At 50.8% G+C, this 16,170-nt stretch overlaps 3 protein-coding genes across 3 annotated transcripts; all 3 read left to right on the top strand.

Annotated features, from left to right (window-relative positions):
• Positions 1-1,850: 1,850 nt before the first annotated feature.
• Positions 1,851-3,867, top strand: LOC127326098 (UDP-glycosyltransferase 73C5-like). Its single transcript, XM_051352956.2, has one exon. It carries the CDS (start codon positions 2,054-2,056, stop codon positions 3,629-3,631), a length of 1,578 nt encoding a protein of 525 aa, XP_051208916.1. The 5' UTR covers positions 1,851-2,053; the 3' UTR covers positions 3,632-3,867.
• A 1,730-nt stretch (positions 3,868-5,597) lies between these two features.
• Positions 5,598-6,824, top strand: LOC127326096 (F-box protein At5g49610-like). The gene has a single exon (XM_051352953.1). It carries the CDS (start codon positions 5,598-5,600, stop codon positions 6,822-6,824), a length of 1,227 nt encoding a protein of 408 aa, XP_051208913.1.
• A 4,601-nt stretch (positions 6,825-11,425) lies between these two features.
• LOC139837893 (uncharacterized) lies at positions 11,426-12,673 on the top strand. The gene has a single exon (XM_071827201.1). The coding sequence runs from the start codon at positions 11,426-11,428 to the stop codon at positions 12,671-12,673; it is 1,248 nt and encodes a 415-aa protein (XP_071683302.1).
• Positions 12,674-16,170: the final 3,497 nt, after the last annotated feature.

Here is a 16,170-nt window from a genome sequence, read left to right as displayed (position 1 = left end):
AATACGCCCCATGTAGCTGGTTCACGAAAAAAACCCGTTTTGGCACCCCGAAAATGAAAAAACCATCAGCCATGGGTCGGATTGGAAATCTGCTTCCGGTGCATTGCTTCCCATCCCAGGGACCACACACGTGCCAAATATGGCCTCGTTCCGACAAACTATGCGGTGTCACGGACCGTTTCCTACTCATTTGCCCTAAAAGCCATAGAACTCCGGACGTGATAGCTCTGTTTGTGACGGGTTTTCCAAAATAATTGGTGTATCCTAATTCCATCTTTTGGAGTGGTTACTAGGACACATAAAATGACGCCATGCGGCTCCAAGGGATTTTCTAACTTAGTTTAAATTGCCATCCGGCCAAAACGGGCCCCCACGGAGATGCGGTATGGCCGTACCGGGCGCGCTGTTGCACCCATTCACCATCGTGCTAAATGGAAAAATTTAGCACATAAAGTAATGAGTTTTAGACCTAAAAACATTTTTTCCAGAATTTATTGAGCGACGGAAAGTGTAGCCCTAGTTCAAATCCGGTCACTTTCCAGCGGATTCAGCGGGACACAACAGGAAGCCGCAGGGATTCCCAGATAGCTAGCACGCACATATGACATGTGATATGTGGTGCGGAGGCGGTGTCCTACTACTACGCGGAGGTCTCGCGCAATACAAAAATACGCCTCATGTAGCTGGTTCACAAATAAACCCGTTTTGGCACCCCGAAAATAAAAAAACCATCGGCCATGGGTCGGATTGGAAATCCGCTTCCGGGGCATTGCTTCCCATCCCAGGGACCACGCACATGCAAAATATAGCCTCGTTTCGACAAACTATGCGGTGTCACGGACCGTTTCCTTCTCATTTCCCCTAAAAGTCATAGAACTCCGAGCTTGATAGCCCTGTTTGTGAAGGGTGTTCCAAAATAACTGCCGTAACCCAATTCCGTCTTTTGGAGTGGTTACTAGGACACATAAAATGACGCCATGTGGCTCCGCGGGATTTTCTGACTTCGTTTAAATCGCCATCTGGCCAAAACGGGAACCCGATGACATATAAGAAAGTGTTTGAATTGTTACTATATTAACATGATATACATGATTCAAATATGCATGATTTTGACATAAACGGATAGAGGATGTTTTTCTGAACATTTTGATACCTTACACGCATTTTTCTGACATCATATGAATTAGTTATAATTTTTACAAATTAGACAAATTTAACAAATAGTCTACGCCGAGGGTGGCCGTCGGCGTAGCCCTGTCTACGCCTAGGGCCAAACATATGCCGAGGGCTGCCCTCGGCGTAGACTTCGCTACGCCGACGGCAACGATACGCCGAGGGTGAGACTCGCTGGCTGGCCGTGCCGGGCCATACGCCGATGGCCCCGACATTTGGCCGTCGGCGTATGCCACGGCCCTCGGCGTACGTCGCGATTTCTGTAGTGAATTTACTAGGGCAGGTGACTGTGCAAAAATTTTGCTCTAATCCGGTGAAGTTTCTGCCGAACTGCTTGCTTCTAGAATCTGTTTCGACCCATACTTACAGCTCTGATCCGCTCAATCTCGAAAGCGAATTGCGGCCACGGCCATGACTTGCTATGACCCATCCACTCATACTTCGTCGATCTCAAAATGTGTAGGCACGGTGACTGCACGCCTTATCATCTACCTTGTCATCTTCCCCTACATAGCTAGTTGATGCCTACTCGGCCACGTCTTCTCTCCTTCCTCTCACATGAATTCCATCCATCGATCAAAAGTGTACACATCCGTAGTCAGTAGTAGTTCCATTATATGTACTCTCCCTCCGGACAGATTAAATTGACGCGAGCTCAGCACGAGTAAACAGCTACGTAGGTACTAACGCCGCATCGAATTAAACAAGATCAGAGGGAGTACGTGTCACGTCATCCATCCAACATATATAGCGGCCTCGTAGCCTCGACATTGGTAGTACCGTACGCCTTAGGCTCGATCGATAAGCTTGCGCCGCTCCATCACCGTTGTTGCCAATTTCCATTGCTCATCAGAACATAGTGCGGGCCGCCCGGGAAGAGATGGCGGCGTCGACGGAGCTACACTTCCTTCTGGTGCCGCTGGTGGCGCAGGGCCACATCATCCCAATGGTGGACCTGGCGCGCATCCTCGCCGCGCGCGGGCCGCGGGTCACTGTCGTCACCACGCCTGTCAACGCCGCGCGCAACAGGGCCGCCGTGGAGGCTGCCACCAGGGCAGGCCTCGCTGTCGAGCTCGTCGAGCTCCCGTTCCCCGGCCCGCAGCTCGGCATCCCGGAGGGGCTTGAGGCCATCGACCAGCTCGACAAGGAACATATCACCTTCTTCCATGCCATCTGGAAGATGGCCGAGCCGCTGGAGGAGTACATTCGGGCGCTGCCCCGCCGGCCGGACTGCCTCATCGCCGACGCGTGCAACCCTTGGACAGCGGAGGTGTGCGAACTTTTCAACATCCCAAGGCTAGTGATGCACTGCCCGTCCGCCTACTACCTCCTCGCCGTGCACAACCTGTTCGCGCACGGCGTGTACGACAGCGTCGGTGACGAAGACATGGCGCCGTTCGAGGTGCCAGACTTCCCGGTGCGCGCCGTCGGGAACAAGGCCACCTTCCAGGGCTTCTTTCAGTTCCCCGGCGTCGAGAAGGAGCAGCACCACATGATCGACGCCGAGGCCACCGCCGACGGCCTGCTGATCAACACGTTCCGGGGCGTCGAGGACGTTTTCATCGACGCGTACGCCGCGGCTCTCGGCCGGAGGACGTGGGCAGTCGGGCCGACTTGCGCATCCTCAACCTTGGACGCCGACGCCAAGGCCGGCCGCGGCAACCGCGCTGATGTCGACGCCGGCCATATCGTCTCGTGGCTCGACGCCCGGCCACCGGCGTCCGTGCTCTACATCAGCTTCGGCAGCATCGCGCGGCTGCCGGCAAAGCAGCTCGCTGAGCTCGCACGCGGCCTCGAAAGTTCCGGGCGGCCGTTCGTGTGGGCCATCAAAGAGGCCAAGTCCGACGCCGCCGTGAGGACGCTGCTCGACGACGAAGGGTTCGAGGTGCGCGTCAAGGACAGAGGCCTCCTGGTGCGCGGGTGGGCGCCGCAGGTGACCATCCTCTCACACCCGGCGGTGGGTGGCTTCCTCACGCACTGCGGCTGGAACGCAACGCTGGAGGCCATATCCGACGGCGTGCCGGCACTGACGTGGCCCAGCTTCTGCGACCAGTTCTCCAGCGAGCGGCTGCTCGTGGACGTGCTCGGCGTCGGCGTCAGGTCTGGCGTCAAGGTGCCCGCCATGTACGTTCCCGAGGAGGCCGAGGGCGTTCAGGTGGCGAGCGGCGACGTGGAGAAAGTGATCGCCCAGCTGATGGACGACGGGCCGGAGGGGGCGGCCAGAAGGTGCAGGGCCAAGGAGCTCGCCGCGGAGGCGAGAGCGGCCATGGAGGAAGGCGGGTCGTCGTACTGCGACCTGACGGACATGATCAGCTTCGTGTCGGAGCTTTCGAGGAAGAGAACCCATGAGAGGGACACAAGCCGGACGGCCCATCCTATGCATTTTACGGCGGCGGAGCTCGGACACAACAAGGGCGAGAAGATCGAAGCCGACGCTGCATTGGCAGTACAGTCCTAAGCTGCATACCTACTGGCAAATTAGAGCTTGTTCGATTTTATCCACCCGGGGATTAATCGCTGCCACTAATTAAGGGATCCTACCACCATATATCTAGATCTATACCATCCAGAGCAGCAGTACAAAAAGGTACAAACATGATCAGCTCAAGATGCAACTTCTGGTTAAGCATTCTGGGATCATGGCATCGAATGGGGGAGAATAAACGAAGTGGAACACCAACATTCAGAGCTTTATTCGTTTTCGTCCTTGTAGCAAACCTGTGGTTTCTATTACTAATAGAAATCGGAGAGGAGACTCTCTTTTTCAAAACAAAAAAATACATTCCTCAGAGCTTTATTGACCATACCCAAAGTTTTAAATAGCCGGCTATAGTCTTTCGGGAGACCTGCCGCTGCGCTATGCTATTTATACGCTAAATGAGAAAAATCGCTAATAGCCGGATATAGCCCTATTTAGCTCCTATTTATACGCTAAATGAGAAACACCACCTCGACGACGACTTCAAGAAGGATGTGGCGCCCAAGGGCCTCACCGACGTCGGTCCCGATGGCCTGCCAGGACAAGCTTTCGCCCAGCGATGAGTCGCAAGCCACACACCCGCCCCTCAAGGGCCAGCCGGACCACCAACACCAACCTGCACGCGAACGCCAGCCCCACGCGCTCGACGATCCGAGGCCACGGATGAAACAAGGCGCTGGGGCCAGGTCCGTCTCCCGCAGAGCCACCTCCTAGCTCGACGAGACGAAGAAGACCACCATCCGGGGCCGCCACCCCAGCATACGGGCACCACACGAAGCAAAAGCCGAGCGAGCACCCACCAAGCCAAATCGGCGACCGTCGATGAAGCCGACAGAGCGAGGCAGCCAGGCCCCACGTCCATCGCGCCGCCACATGTAGGCTCCCCGTCAGTGCAGCGAGAACGCCGCCGTCCGCATCATCACCGCTGCCCACGAGATAGTCGACGAAGCAACCAAAGCGAACCCGTGCAACTGCCACCGCGCCGGAAACCGAAGCACACCGCCACTACACTCCTCCACCAACCCACACGAGCAGAAACTCCACGCCGCCGCGGAGCAGAGCCACGGCAGCCGCTGGCCGGAGGGGCCACGCCCGCCACGCCGTCGAGCTGCAGCGGTCGGCGCCCGCCGCGAGCAGCCGCAACCCCGCTCGAATGCTCCACGAGCCGCCACAGATCTGGCGCGGGGACCCAGGGCCACGACCGCACGCCAACTAGCCGACCTCTCCCGGCGCTGGAGGAGGAAGCCGCCGCCCGGAGCACCGCCGCCGCCCGGACGGAGATGCCCAGCCCGCGCAGCTCTCCCTACACGAGCTCCCGCGAAATGATATCTTTGTGATATTAATACATTCCCTTTATCGAAAAAATATTTATAGCATGATAATGGAGATCAATATAACATACATGCTTGTAGGTGTGTAAACGGATTTGGTATGTCTCAATCAACTGAGAATTCCTTAAATCTCAGTCACCCACCAAAAATACTTTCGTTGCATTTCTCTAACAAAAAATGTACAACTGAATGCAATTTCACTTTTATTTAAAGTTTTAAACCACAATTACACTTTTCTTGGGTGACTTAAACTTAAAAAGCTGCATAGACAAAACCCGTACGTGCAAAAAGTAGCCAAATGAAAAATACCCGGACTCTAAACTATTACCAAATTCTTAGAATGCTACTATCTATAATTGAATACGGCAGCGTGACGAAACGTAACACGCTCAAATTTTTGGGCCGTAGCCGTAGAGCACACGTCGCGCCGTTGGATTAAGTGAGGACACCATCGATCGTCTATGTAAGAGCCAGACGGAGAGTTAGTTTCGAAGACCGGCCGGCCGGGAGTCCTGTTGCTCCCCGCGCGCAGCAGGCCGGGAGGATGTGATCTCTCGCGGATCGACCTATATAGCACACCGCCGCGTGCCTCGATTGGCAGCACAATATACATGATGGATCTCCTCTGCGACAACCTAGTGGAGGCGATCCTCTACCGCGTGCCGGCCAAGTACCTCCACCGCGTCCGCGCCGTCGCCCGCCGCTACAACCTCATCGTCCTCAGCGCTGGATTCGACGATCGATATTGGAAGGCGCACTCCGCCAATCTCTCTGTCTCTGGCGTCTTTATCCAGTCCGACCGCCCCTGGCGGCAACGCTCTCGGTTCCTCGATGCCTCCACCCGACCGTGCGAGACGGAGTCCATGTTCGCTGCAGACCTCGCCTTCTTCCCTCCGCCGTCCCCTGGACCCGCTGCTAGGAGCAGGGAGATCTTCATCGTGCACGCAACGGGCGGCCTCGTGCTGTGCTCCAGGGGCAAAAACATGGCAGTGCAGTACTACGTCTGCAACCCGGTGACCTTGCATTGGGTCGCTCTCCCGAAGCTGCCGTGGCGGCCTCTGACGTACATGTCTGGACTTCTGTCGGTGACTAACACTGCAGCTGGAGATGCCAGCAGCAGCTTTCAAGTCGTCCTTTTTAACCTCCCCCCGTACCAGTTTGGTGGCAGTTTCCTGGATCTCATGGTCTTCTCCTCGGCCACCGGAAGCTGGGAGAAAAAACCCATCGAGCTTCCGATTCCTATTCTTGTCGTAACACATGCACCACCGTTCGTGGGCCAGAGTGGCACCGCATACTGGATCGGGTACTCGCCCATGGACAGCGTCATTGCATACAACTCTCTTCACCACACCATCAAATTCCTTGCAGTGCCCAGCCGTGTTCATGGCACTACTCGGACACTGAACCGGTGCATAGGGGAGCGCCAGGGCGGGGGTCTACGGTACGCGCACTTCGACTGCTGGGTGTTGCGGGTGTGGGATCTGCAAGCTGGTGGTGTAGATGACGCTGACGCTGAGTGGGAGCTGGCACACCAAGTTGGTGTCATGGAACTGGCACAACGGAATCCAGAGGCAACTGACATTATTACTAAACGGAAATATGTTGAATGCCGCATCCGTGCAAACACGCTCTTCTCGGTGCTTGGCTTCCACCCAACTGCTGATATAATCTTCTTGGATGTTAATGGGACCGTCCTTGCATACTCCATTGAAGATGGCACTACCAGATACCAATGCTCTCACAACTACTTGCACCACCACATGTTTCCCTATGTACATCCCGCTCATCCAGTGGAGATCCCAGCGATAAAGAAGGCACCACTCGACTTGAAGCCCTCCTGAATTTATCTCGTTTAGTTCAGTTCTTTTTTCCCCTTGTTTCTCTGCTCCGTGGCAGTGGTAATCATATTTGTGAATCTTGCCCATGTTAGTTGCAGTCCAGCTATATACGACAGTGTTTTTGCGCAATGGTAGTTCTAGAGTGCTAATTCTGAAAACATGATATCTTGCATAAGAAAGGGTTTTCTTGCTTCACAAGGTGAAAGATGTAATAATCAATCAGATTGTCTAGCTATTTGAGTTTAAAAGAATATTATGTATCCCTTTCTGTTCAGAAATACAATACAGACTCTTATGGTCGTTACATGTGCTAAAATCAAGATGAACCTCTGGCCTGCATTGTGTCAAGCACCACTGTTGAGTAGCAGTTGTGCTACCTTGACATGAAAACTTCATGTTTCAACTATACTGTAATTTTATTAAAAGTTTCTCTATTCTAGTTTCTGTTTATTGAGGGCTAAATTAGAGTTCTGTAGGTATGTTTATCTCAGTCTATACCCTCCATATTCATATTCATATTCATAAACATTAATGTCAACACTGTCCAGTGATGAGGGGAGGTGAGCTGTTCATTTTGTTGCGACTAAACTGCAGGTTCCTTTACTATCTTCAAGTTTAAGTTCACAAGTATTGCAGCTAGTGCCAGTAGTTAAGAATAGAATTTGAAACATTCTGCGTGGTTTTAATTACCAGGCCAGATTAGCCAAATTGAACTGGCCAGAGCATGCAATTCCACACGTTAGCCGTCCTTACCAAGCCAGTAGTTAAGAATGGAATTTGAAACATTATGAGTGGTTTTAATTACCAGGACAGATTAGAGGCCTGGTTAGTGTTTCCATTAGAGACTGATCCCTCTGCTATGCCTTTGCATAACCTCTCTCCTACATAACTTGTTCACTACCTTTCATGGTTGAGTTGAGACATGAATATGCAAATATTTGATTGTTCACAAAACAACATCAACAGAAAAGTACTCATGGCGACAAGATCATCTGGGGTAGCTCTAAGTACATATATACTGATCTTTGAACTGTTACTACTCAAAATCAGGATTCTTTTTTCTCCAAGAAACATCGAGTACATTGATAGCTGAAGAATATAATTGCTACAGCATCAAGATTGACATCTTTCTATCCACGCATGTGTTGGTCCCTAAATTGTACTCTATTCTCAGGATCACCTTCATCTGAATCCTTTAATTTTTGTGTCGTTCTGCCTTGTCAGAACTTGATCATTCCGTCCCATTTCTTTCTGTTCTTGTCGCAACGATTCTGCTTGCAGCGTGAAACTTTACGCATTCGAGAGCAACAAAGAAAACAAATCCAACCATGAGAATAGGATCATCGGTATGGTCGGAAAGATGGCCATGGAAGTGTTAAAATCAACTCACCACGGCACACAGTTTTTAAACCTCGGGTTGTACCTAAAGACTTGTTTGTTTTCAAAGTTCTACTTTTTTTTTTAGAACTTCAAAGTTCTACATGGGACACTACCGTGCCTTGGTGTGCTATCCAATAAAGCGTACACTAGGATGATATACATCATGATACACTGTGTACTTGCTGTCAAGGAGATCTGCAAGTTTCTTGGCCTGAAGGAGGAAGTTCGGAAGGCATGTGAAGATCGTTCTGATTCAGAAAGCTCACCAGGCAGTGCCAGGGTCGCTGGCAGGCGAGCTACCTTTCTCTGAGATTGTCACGGTCACCTCCTGGTAGCTTTGTCAGGCGAAGTAGCTCTCGAGTCTCCGGAACAAACAGCCATATTGGTACAAAGGCAATCACGACCTTTGTAAGAGCTGGAACACTCAAGACAAGCAAAAAGAGCTCGAACACGCAAGACAAGCAAAACAAATGTGTCTGTGGATGAAGCCATTGCCATGGTATGTGAAGATCGGGGCACTCGATTAACATGGACCTCCTCCTCGCAGCGGAAACTGATAGACAACGTATCTGACATGTATTATATAGTTGGTAGTTGATCAATCTGTTATGATATGATCAGATTTAGTCTGTTGTATATTAGGCAGGATATGCCTTGTACTCTAAGCCATGTACCTACCCTGATGACTATATATATATGACACGGACGTGATCCTTTGTGACACGATCCTTTACCCTACCATATTACTGTTTTCATGGTATCAGAGCTCAAGGCTCAATCCTGATCGCATCTACATCTGCGTTCCACCATGTCTTCTCCCGCTCAGAGCGAAGCTTCCTCTGGATCGGTTCTCAGCGGCACCGGCGGATCCATGCTGGGTCACCCGACGCTCCTCTTCGGCAACGCGTCGTCGTCTTCATCAACAGGCGCGATGCAGGCGCCCTTCAACTTCGCGCCGCTCGTCACGACGCGTCTCGGCACCGACAACTACCTCTACTGGAGAGCGCAGGTGGCGCCCATACTCCGCAGCCATCTGCTCACCGGCTTCATCGACGGCACTTTTCCCTGCCCGCCGCAGTTCATCGACAACCCAGCATTCAATCCGACGCCGGCCAAGGACGAGGCACTCAAGCCTCGCCACATCCCCAACCCTGCCTTCACCGCCTGGCACCAGCAGGACGCGGCGATTCTGTCCGCGATCATCTCCACGTCCACTGAGGCGGTCCAGGGTATGATCCTCTTCGCCAACAACTCTCTGGACGCCTGGACTACTCTCGCGTCGAGTTTTTCGTCGCAGTCATCTGCGCGGTACATGCAGCTCCGTCGGCAGATCGACGAAGTGAAGAAGCTGGACTCCTCGGTGACAGTCTACTTCAATAAAATTAAATCGCTTTCCGATACACTAACCTCTATTGGCCAGCCTCTGCGACCTGAAGAGCTCATCTCCTGCATACTCAATGGCCTCGATGAGGATTTCGATGCCCTGGTGGAGGTTGTCTCCGCCCGCACCACGCCGATCCCACTCCGTGATCTGTTCTCGCAGCTGCTCAGCACGGAGCAGCGCATCGCGAGGCGGAAGTCGACCCTTCATGGTGGCCACGGTGACTTCTCCGCCAACGCCTCCTACCGCAATGGTGGCGGCAAGCCGTCACCACCCTTCCGCCCCGACTATCGCTCGGGGCCTGACCCGCGGAACCTGCCCCGGCCGGTCTACATCACCAAACCAGCTGGGCAGGGCTACACTTCTGGCGGCGGTTCTCGTCCTGGCCAGGGCGACCGCGGTGGTGACCGCGCTGATCGCGGTGGTGACCGCGGCAACTACGGTGGTGACCGCGGCTTCTCTTCTGACCGTGGCGCACGCTCAGGTGGTGGAAGTGGCAATCGTCCGGTCTGTCAGATCTGTGACAAGCCCGATCACAAGGCTTCCAGCTGCTTCAAGCGCTTCAAGCAGGACTACCTCGGCGTCGACAATGATGGCCGGTACATGGAGCGCCAGGTTGCTGCAGCAACTACCCCTGGCCAAACGAGCTCATACTCCGTCGACTCCGGCTGGTACATGGACACCGGAGCCACCGATCACCTCACCAACCACCTTGACAAGCTCACGGTGAAGGAGAACTACAATGGCACTGATCAGGTGCATGCGGCAAACGGACATGGTATGCACATTCATCATATTGGCCATTCTCAAATTCCAACTTCATCATCACATTCTTTACATCTTAAGGGTATATTGCATGTACCATCTGTCACTCGTAGTCTCCTTTCTGTTCGTCGATTCACCATAGACAACAAAGTGTTCATTGAATTTCACCCCAATTTTTTCCTTGTTAAGGATCGAGACACGAGGGCAATTCTGCTTAGTGGTCGGTGCCATGGTGGTCTTTACCGTCTTGATGAGTCGTCTCTGAAACAAGTCTTCAGCGGAATAAGGGTGTCCCGTGACAAGTGGCACTGTCGCCTTGGGCATCCAGCAACACCCATAGTTCAGCATATTTTACACCATCGCCAGCTTCCTTCATCTAGTTTGCACAATAATGGAGTTTGTGATGCATGCCAGCAAGGCAAAAGTCACCAATTACCTTTTTCCCTTTCTAGTCGTGTGATTTCTTCTCCCCTTGAGATAATATATTCTGATGTTTGGGGTCCTGCCCAACCTTCTGCTAGTGGACACACTTTTTATGTCAGTTTCATCGATGGTTATAGTCGTTTTACATGGTTGTATCTCCTTAAAAGAAAGAATGATGTCTTTGATATTTTTCTTCAGTTCCAACGCCATGTTGAACGCCTTCTGAATAAGAAAATTGTGCATGTCCAAACTGATTGGGGAGGCGAGTATATCAAACTTAACAAGTTCTTTAGTGACATTGGCATCACCCATCGAGTTTCATGCCCTCACACGCACCAACAGAATGGCACTGCTGAAATATACCCGGACTCTAAACTATTACCAAATTCTTAGAATGCTACCATCTATAATTGAATACGGCAGCGCGTGACGAAACGTGAGGCCGTAGAGCACACGTCGGCGCTGTTGGGTTAAGTGAGGACTCCATCAATCGTCTATGTAAGAGCCATACGGAGAGTTCGTTTGCAAGAACGGCCGGGAGTCCTGTTGCTCCCCGCGCGCAGCCGGCGGGGAGGATGTGATCTCTCGCGGATCGACCTATATATATAGAACACCACCGCGTGCCTCGGTTGAATTGATTAGCAGCACAATAGACATGATGGATCTCCTCTGCGACAACCTAGTGGAGGCGATCCTCTACCGCGTGCCGGCCAAGTACCTGCCCCGCGTCCGCGCCGTCGCCCGCCGCTACAACCTCATCGTCCTCAGCGCTGGATTCGACGATCGATACTGGAAGGCGTACTCCGCCAACCTCTCGGGCGTCTTCATCCAGTCCGACCACCCCTGGCGGCAACGCTCTCGGTTCCTGGACGCATCCACCCGACCGTCCGAGACGGAGTCCATGTTCGCTGCAGACCTCGCCTTCTTGCCTCGGCCGTGCCCTGGACCCGCGGCTAGGAGCAGGGAGATCTTCATCATGCACGCAACGGCCGGACTCGTGCTGTGCTCCAGGGGCAAAAGCATGGCATCGCAGTACTACGTCTGCAACCCGGTGACCTTGCAGTGGGTCGCTCTCCCGAAGCTGCCGTGGGTGCCTCCGGCAAACTTGTCTGGACTTCTGTCGCTGACTAACACTGAAGCTGGAGATGGCAGCAGCAGCAGCATCAGGTGCTTTCAAGTCGTCCTTTTTAAACTCCTAAGGTTCCCGTGCCAGTTTCCTGGCAGATTCATGGATCTCATGGTCTTCTCCTCGGCCACCGGCCAGTGGAAGATTCTAAGATTCCAGCATCCGATGCCTATTATTGTCGAAACACATGCACCACCGTTCCTGGGCCAGAGTGGCACCGCATACTGGATCGCGTACTCGCCCATGAACAGGGTCATTGCATACAACTCTCTTCACCACACCATCAAATTCCTTGCAGTGCCCATCCGTGTTCATGGCACTACTCGGACACTGAACCGATGCATAGGGGAGCGCCAGGGCGGGGGTCTTCGGTACGCGCACTTCGACTGCTCGGTGTTGAAGGTGTGGGATCTGCAGGCTGGTGGTGTAGATGGCACTGACGCTGGCGCAAAGTGGGAGCTGGCACACCAAGTTGATGTCATGGAACTGGCACAACGGAATCCAGAGGCAACTGACATTGTTACTAAACAGAAATATGTTGAATGCCGCATCCGTGCAAACACGCTCTTCTCGCTGCTTGGCTTCCACCCAACTGCTGATATAATCTTCTTGGATGTTAATGGCACCGTCCTTGCATACTCCATTGAACATGGCACTACCAGATACCAATGCTCTCACAACTACTTGCACCACAACATGTTTCCCTATGTGCATCCCGCTCACCCAGTGGAGATCCCAGCGATAAAGAAGGCACCACTCGACTTGAAGCCCTCCTGAATTTATCTCCTAAAGTTTAGATTTTTTTTTTCTTGCTTCTGTGCTCTGTGGCTGTGGTAATCATATATATTGGTGAATCTTGCCCATGTTATTTGCAGTCAGCTATGACAGTATTAGTGGGCAATGATAGTTCTAGTAGAGTAGTAATACTGAAAACATGATATCTTGCATAATAAAAGGTTTTGTCGATTCACAAGGTGAAAGATGTAATAATCAGATTGTCTAGCTATTGAGTTTAAAAGAATATTATATGTATCCCTTTCTGTTCAGAAATACACTACAGGCTCATATGTCCGTTCCATGTGCTGAAATCGAGATGAACCTCTGGTCCTGTATTGTGATAATCACCACTGTTGAGTAGGAGTTGTGCTACCTTGACATGTAAACTTCATGTTTGAACTATATATTGTAGTTCTATTAAAAGTTTGTCTATTCCAATTTCTGTTTATTGATGCTAAATTAGAGCTCTATAGGTATGTTTATCTCAGTCTATAGTTTTATACCCTCCATATTCATATTCATAAACATTAATGTCAACTGTCCAGTGATAAGGGGAGGTGAACTGTTCATTTTGTTGCGACTAAACTGCGGGTTCCTTTACTATCTTGAAGTTTCATTTTACAAGTATTGCAGCTAGTGTCAGTAGTTAAGAATAGAATTTGAAACATTCTGCGTGGTTTTAATTACGATGCCAGATTAGCCAAATTGAACTGGGCGGAGCATGCAATTCCACACGCCAGGCTTCCTTACCAGGCCAGTAGTTAAGAATAGAATTTGAAACATTCTGCGTGGTTTTAATTACCAGGACAGACGATTAGAGGCCTGGTAAGTGTTTTCATTAGAAACTGATCCCTCTGCTATGCCTTTGCATAACCTCTCCTACTCCCTCCATCCCAGTTCGCAAGGCAAAGTTTTCAAATATCTTGGCCCAAGGTGAATTCTCACTGGCTCTAAATTTGCACGTTAAAACTTTAATCGGTGCTGCAATTAATTGGGAAACTAGTGCGTTAAAACGTTAATCACCAATGCATGAAGTACTAGTGAGCGGTGGTTTCACATGCATGGAGTACTAGTGCGTGGTGGGTGATGAAAAGAGAAGTGTTTGCATGCAAGAATGAATTAGTTTACTCCCACATTAAATGCAAAATATGCCTAGGAGGTGAGCGATTTTGGGACAAATATTTTTTGGGAATTTGCCTTGCGAACTGGGACGTAGGGAGTACATAACTTGTTCGCTACCTTTCATGGTTGAGTTAAGACATGAATATGCAAAAAAAAAAATCGCGGGCACGTGAAAGTCGTGCCATATTTTTATAGAAGGGAGCAACATAAAATACAAGAGACCAAAAGGGGGATGCGAACATCTGCCCTTGGCCAACCCACGCACACCACGGACAAAAACTAAAAGCCTACTCTCGCAACATGACTCTCCGCTCCACTCCTCTCGCAGCCCACCAGAGGCTGAACTCCTCTAGGATCCTATCAATAATCTGCTCCGTGGACAGCTGACTCTCAAAGTTCCCGAATACACGGGCGTTCCTTTGCTTCCAGAGCGTCCAGGCAATCAAGAAGACGAAAACGAAAGTGTCAAACCCTCTTCTGTCCTCCTTCCGCAGCCTCTTCCTCGCCTCCGTCCACCACCTCTCCAGGTTTGTATTGTCCTGCGGTTCTTGAAGTTGTGAACCGACCCTTCTCAAGCAGCCAAACCAGACCATCTTGGCATATGGACACTGCGTAAGGATATGGTCCACATTATCTTCCTCCTGCAGGCAAGTGGCGCAGGGGTCTGGATGATCCTGTAACCCATGCCGGGCCCTCCGGTCAGAAGTCCATAGCCTAGCCTACTCATGGCGACAAGATCATCTGGGGTAGCTACCTCCTGAAACATCGAGTAAACATTACTACTCAAAATCAGGGAATAAAATTCTCCAAGAAACATCGAGTACATTGATAGCTGAAGAATGTAATTGCTACGGCATCCAGATTGACATCTTTCTATCCACGCATATGTTGGTGTAGTTATAGCTTTTCTCTAGTCCCTAAATTATACTCTATTCTCAGGATCACCTTCATCTGAATCCTTCAATTTTTGTGCCGTTCTACCTTGTCAGAACTTGATCATTCTGTGCCATTTCTTTCAGTTCTTGTCGCACATTTGATTCTGCTTACAGCAAGAAACTTTACGCATTCATGAGGAACAAAGAAAACAAATCCAACCATGAGAATGGGATCATCAGTATAGTCGGCAGGATGGCCGTGGAAGTGTTAAAATCAACTCACCACGGCACACAGTTTTGAAACCTCGGGTTGTACCTAAAGACTTTTGTTTTCAAAATTCTACATGGGACACTACCGTGCCTTGGTGTGCTATCCAATAGACGTACACTGCCTCTACGCAGGCTCACTGCCCCATTTGCGCTCAAGTACGGATGATATAGAGCATGATACACCGTCTACTTGCCGCCAAGGAGGTCTGCAAGTTTCTTGGCCTGAAGGAGGAAGTCCGGAAGGCCTGTGAAGATCGTTCTGGTTCAGAAACTTTGGAGCACCTGTTATATCACCACTCACCAGGCAGTGCCGGGGTCGCTGGCGGGAGAGCTACCTCTCCCTGAGATTGTCACGGTCACCTCCTGGTAGCTCTGTCAAGCGAACTAACTCTCAAGTCTCCTGGTAGCTCTGTCGAGCGAACTAACTCTCAAGTCTCCGGAACGAACAACCATAGGCAATCGCGACCTTTGTAAGAGCTGGAACACTGAAGACTAGCAAAACAAATGTGTCGGTGGTTGAAGCCATTGCCATGGTATGTGAAGATCAGGGCACTCGATTAACATGGACCTCCTCCTCGCAGTGGAAACTTGGTCCATACAGCAGGTGCCTTCTGCTGGCGGCTGGCGGCTGGCATATAGTATGGCTGGGCCAGTCATCTGGGATGCAACAAGTTGGTGGTGGAGTCTGATGGCCTTCAAGTCGTAGCAGCTACCCTGATTTATGCAGTCAGCGCTGAGTGCCACCAGATGCCTCTACAGCTGCCGATTATACCACCTAGCATGCCTTCGATAGACTTCATTTTCATCTATGATTGTAAACTATGATGCTATTAATATCTGGTGAATAAACTCTTTGTTTCCCGTTCAACACAACTCACATCATGGGCATTCTGGTAAGTGGCAACAAACACGGAATGTCTCGGATTCAGGTACCTCTGTGCTCATGATACAGGTTCAACACCAATGATATCTCTGTAATTGGTTAAAAATGAAAATTCTTACCAAATATGAAGAATACAAAACACACGAACGACACATATTACAAAATAGATAAGGGGACACCATGGGACGATCCTGCTTCAATGTACTTGCTTGCAAGGAGCAAACGAATCCAAGATGGCAGGGTCAATACAAATCATTAATCCAAGCAAGTCAGTCACTGACCATCTTTCATGCCAGGACTAAGGTCTACAGAAATTAGATAACACGTGGTAAGTTAGCAAAGTAAGC

The sequence above is a fragment of the Lolium perenne genome, chromosome 3 (assembly GCF_019359855.2).
Source record: "Lolium perenne isolate Kyuss_39 chromosome 3, Kyuss_2.0, whole genome shotgun sequence".
NCBI classification, from domain to species: Eukaryota; Viridiplantae; Streptophyta; class Magnoliopsida; order Poales; family Poaceae; genus Lolium; species Lolium perenne.
The sequence above is the reverse complement of the archived record's forward strand: the minus strand, read 5'-3'. Positions and strand labels throughout refer to the sequence as shown.

What these genes read in the sequence shown, in the direction of transcription:
- LOC127326098 (XM_051352956.2), top strand. Translation starts at nt 2,054, where the DNA reads ATGGCGGCGTCGACGGAGCTACACTTCCTTCTGGTGCCGCTGGTGGCG.
- LOC127326096 (XM_051352953.1), top strand. Translation starts at nt 5,598, where the DNA reads ATGGATCTCCTCTGCGACAACCTAGTGGAGGCGATCCTCTACCGCGTG.
- LOC139837893 (XM_071827201.1), top strand. Translation starts at nt 11,426, where the DNA reads ATGATGGATCTCCTCTGCGACAACCTAGTGGAGGCGATCCTCTACCGC.